This window comes from Octopus sinensis, linkage group LG15 (assembly GCF_006345805.1).
Source record: "Octopus sinensis linkage group LG15, ASM634580v1, whole genome shotgun sequence".
Classification (NCBI taxonomy): Eukaryota; Metazoa; Mollusca; class Cephalopoda; order Octopoda; family Octopodidae; genus Octopus; species Octopus sinensis.
The window spans coordinates 34,654,162-34,658,258 of record NC_043011.1 but is presented as its reverse complement, the minus strand read 5'-3'; the positions used below and the strand labels follow the sequence as shown (position 1 = coordinate 34,658,258).

Below are 4,097 nucleotides of genomic sequence, written 5' to 3'. Positions count from 1 at the left end.
AGGATTTGCAGCAATGAACCTTCTGGCAAAATTCATCTCATTCAGGACATTCGTCATTTGTGGCTGTACTCTCTGTTCATTAACTTTCATCTTTGATTCTATTTCAAAAGATGTATTCGTAATACCCTTCATCCATTTACTTAATGGTAAGTGATATATTCGGTTAAAGTAATAACAGTTAATTAATCAGGTAATTGTTTGAAATGTCGTAGAATTATAGTATATATATATATATATATATATATATATATATATATTATATATATATATATATGTGTGTGTGTGTGTGTGTTTGTGTGTCTGTGCTTGTCACCCCAACATCACTTGACAACCGATGCTGGTGTGTTTACGTCCCCGTAACTTAGCGGTTCGGCAAAAGAGACCGATAGAATGAGTACTAGGCTTACACAGTCCATTTACTCGACTAAAGGCGGTGCTCCAGCACGGCCACAGTCAAATGACTGAAACAAGTAAAAGACCATATATATATATATATATAATATATATATATATAGATAGATAGATAGATAGATAGATAGATAGATAGATAGATAGATAGATAGATAGATATATATATATACAATAAAAATGGATAATACAGGAGGAACAAAGTTTTACAAATAATGCATCAGCCTAACGCTTTGATGGAAAGAGAAAGAGTCTTGCTGCTTCGGAGGATAGTTCTTCATCAGAAGAAAGAGAAAAGTTTAGAGAGAAATAGGAACAGTTAGAGAGAGAGAGAGAGAAAGGGAGAGGAAATAGGCAACGGCTACCAAGAGGGAAAAACTTTCTGTGGAGTGAGTTAAGAAGGAAGGAAGAAGAAGATGTGTAGATGCAAATATAAGAGTGTATCTGCGCCAAAAAGGCGGGCATAAGGTGATAAAACTGACGCGTGCGGGATTTGAACTCAGAACGCAAAGAGCCAGAAAAAACACCACATCATATTTTGTTCGACACTCTAACAATTCTACCAGCTGGCCGCTTTATTATCATCATTATCGTTTCAAACTTTAGCACAAGGTCAGAAATTTTAGGAGAGAGATTAGTCGATTACATCGACCCCAATGCTCAATGCTCAATCGGTACTTACGTAAAGAACCAGAAGAAATGCCGCTAAGCATCTTGTCTGATGCGGTCACAATTCTGTCAGCTCGTCGTTTTGCCATATTATCATCATAATAACAATATTTGAATGGTACAAGCTGGAAACAGAAGAGCGTCGGACAAAATGCCGTGCTAGTTATGTCCCTTAGATTCTAATTTCAAATCCTGTGGTCATCGACTTTCTTTCCATTCCCAAGTGATAACAAGCACAGACTTAAACCACCGTACTCTCCCTACCTGCATGCTATCAAATATATATATTGAAATTCATTGTACAATGTTTTATTTTGCCAATTTTAAAATTCCTAATTAACTACAACAATAATTTGTCTATTTTTCTTTCTCTCTTTTCCTTGCTCTGATATTAGGTGCGGGACTTGCTTTTATATACGGATCTTGCATCGTTATGCAGAGTACCTACTTTAACCGCTACCTTGGCACAGCAAATGCGATATCTGCTTGTGGTGTTAGCGTCGGACAGTTCACTCTTCCGTATTTACTCAACTATCTTATAGTAACCTACGGAGTCCGCGGAGCTCTTCTTCTGAATGCTGGTATTTTTCTACAATGCCTTGTTTTTGGAGCCCTTCTACGCCCCATCAGTTACTATGACACAACAACACGTTCGAAAGTCACCAGTTCTACCGATGTAGAACTAAATGAAAGAAATACGACTGCTAAAGAGGAAAAACAAACCGAATCGATAAAACTAGAATCAGATGATGACGGAAAAATCTCTCCGTTTTTGACAGACTCAAAAGAAAGAGATAGCTTGAAATCAGTAGGATCAAAAGAGTCGACTATGGACTCACCTTTGTCGTCTCTTGTAACTAAAGAACGAACCGATTTAAAAGACGGTGGCAAAAATGCTTATTCAACCGAAAACTCTTCTGGTACGATGAAGAATCGCAGCGTTGAAACTGATACCAAACCGCTTTTAGTACGAACATTAGTTGGACTTAGAAGAAATTTTCGTAAACTTTTGGAAGCTCCAGATTTTACTCTGTTCAGGGAAAAAAAATTCATCTCAGTATACATTGGAACAATTCTTGGGACTGCAGCTTCCTCCATGCCACAAGCATTTTTCCCAGCTCATGCGGTAGACTTAGACATGTCCTCTGAGGACGGAGTTATTTTTCTTACAGTTGGTGGGGTGGCCGATTTTGTGGGTCGTCTGCTCATGGTTCTCTTAGCTGACCGAAAATTTTTGAACCGAGCTCAACTGCTTGGCGTTACCCTCATCACTCATGGAGTAGCTGCTTGCTTTGTATCATTCTATACCAAATTCTTTCTGTTCGCAATGTATTGCGCTTGCTATGGAATCTCCAGTGGTATATATTTTTCCATCTCGAACACGGTGATGGTGGATTTTATTGGATCTCAAAGAATGTCGGATGCAATCGGCTTGATGATATTAGGCTCAGGAATAATTGGAACAATAAGTTTTCCATTTACAGGTAAGTATTTTATCACTTACTTTTTACTTGTTCTCCACAGTCTCCTCGGTCACTACAAATCAAATTTCCAGAGGGACAAAATTAAGATAAGTCCCATCTAATAAAAGTATTTGCGTTTTAAACTGGTTTGAATCCTACCAAAGCTAATTCTGCCTTTCTCATTTCAAGATATCAACAAAATAGATATCAGTCGATATAATTCCACCTTTTCCTCCACAAGCATATGTTACCATGTACGTGCACAGGAAATCAGTTCTTGTGATTTATTCCTCGTTATGAACTAATAATTTCAATGACCTTCTTCTTTTTTATTTTTAATATATTTTGTGTTATTAACGTTTGTTTTATTTAAATTATTCCACAGGTTACCTTCGTGACGTCACTGGTTCTTACAAGTTTGGATTCATTCTGAACGGTGTCTGCCTTCTCATAAGCGGTGCGTTGTTTCTTGCGTCGACCTTTATAATCGTTTAAGAAACATTGATGGAAGAGCTGTGATTGTTGTCATCAACATGGTCAATATCAGTTGTATCACTATTGACAGATTCCACAACACTGAAGACAGCGGCGGATTGATAGAATAAGTAGAGTACAGGAGAAAATGGTTTCCAGGCGGAACTCTCCTCCCTGTTCTGAGTTCAAATACTGCTATGACTGACTTTGCTTTCCATTCCTAGGGTGTCGGTAAAATAGCAAACAATCAAATCCCGAGATCAACCAAATGGAAATTTCGTGATATTATGCCACTCATAGAAATTAAATTAAGCATCATAATATTCATTATATATATATATATACATATTAGAGGGAAACCACTATGTGGTCACTCTTATGCTAGAAATAGATCCGCTATGGTCTTACCACTAAGAAATGTTCCCAAGAAAAATTTAGCAAAACAACCAAGCGACGGGGACGTAAACACACCAGCATCGGTTGTCAAGCAATGCTAGGGGGACAAACACAGACATACACAGGCACACATACACACACACATACATATACATATACATATATACGACAGGATTCTTTCAGTTTCCGTCTACCAAATCCACTCACAAGGCTTTGGTCGGCCCGGGGCTATAGCAGAAGACACTTGCCCAAGATGCCACGCAGTGGGACTGAACCCGGAACCATGTGGTTGGTGGTTAGCAAGCTACTTATCACACAGCCACTCCTGCGCCTAAATATATATATATATATATATATATAATATATATATATATATATATATATATATATATATACACACAATATATATATATATAATATATATATATATATATATACAATATATTTATATATATATGAATATATATATATACAATATATATTATATATATATAATATATATTATATATATATAAAATATATTATAAATATATAATATATATAATATATATTATATATATTTAATATATATTATAAATATATAATATATTATATATATATATGTGTATATATATATATATAATATATATTATAAATATATAATATATATTATATTATATAATATATATTATACATATATAATATATT

The 4,097-nt window shown here is 35.2% G+C and overlaps 1 protein-coding gene across 3 annotated transcripts in view; it reads left to right on the top strand.

Moving 5' to 3' along the window:
• LOC115219670 (monocarboxylate transporter 5-like) overlaps positions 1 to 3,127 on the top strand; it is a 44,181-nt gene extending 41,054 nt beyond the window's left edge. For all 3 annotated transcript variants that reach the window (XM_029789846.2, XM_036509630.1, XM_036509629.1), the window contains 3 exons: positions 3 to 146; positions 1,473 to 2,561; positions 2,926 to 3,127. In XM_029789846.2, coding sequence (XP_029645706.2) covers positions 3 to 146; positions 1,473 to 2,561; positions 2,926 to 3,035 — 1,343 coding nt within the window. In that variant the 3' untranslated portion in view covers positions 3,036 to 3,127. The remainder of the gene's footprint in view (positions 1 to 2; positions 147 to 1,472; positions 2,562 to 2,925) is intronic.
• The last annotated feature ends 970 nt before the right edge of the window (positions 3,128 to 4,097 follow it).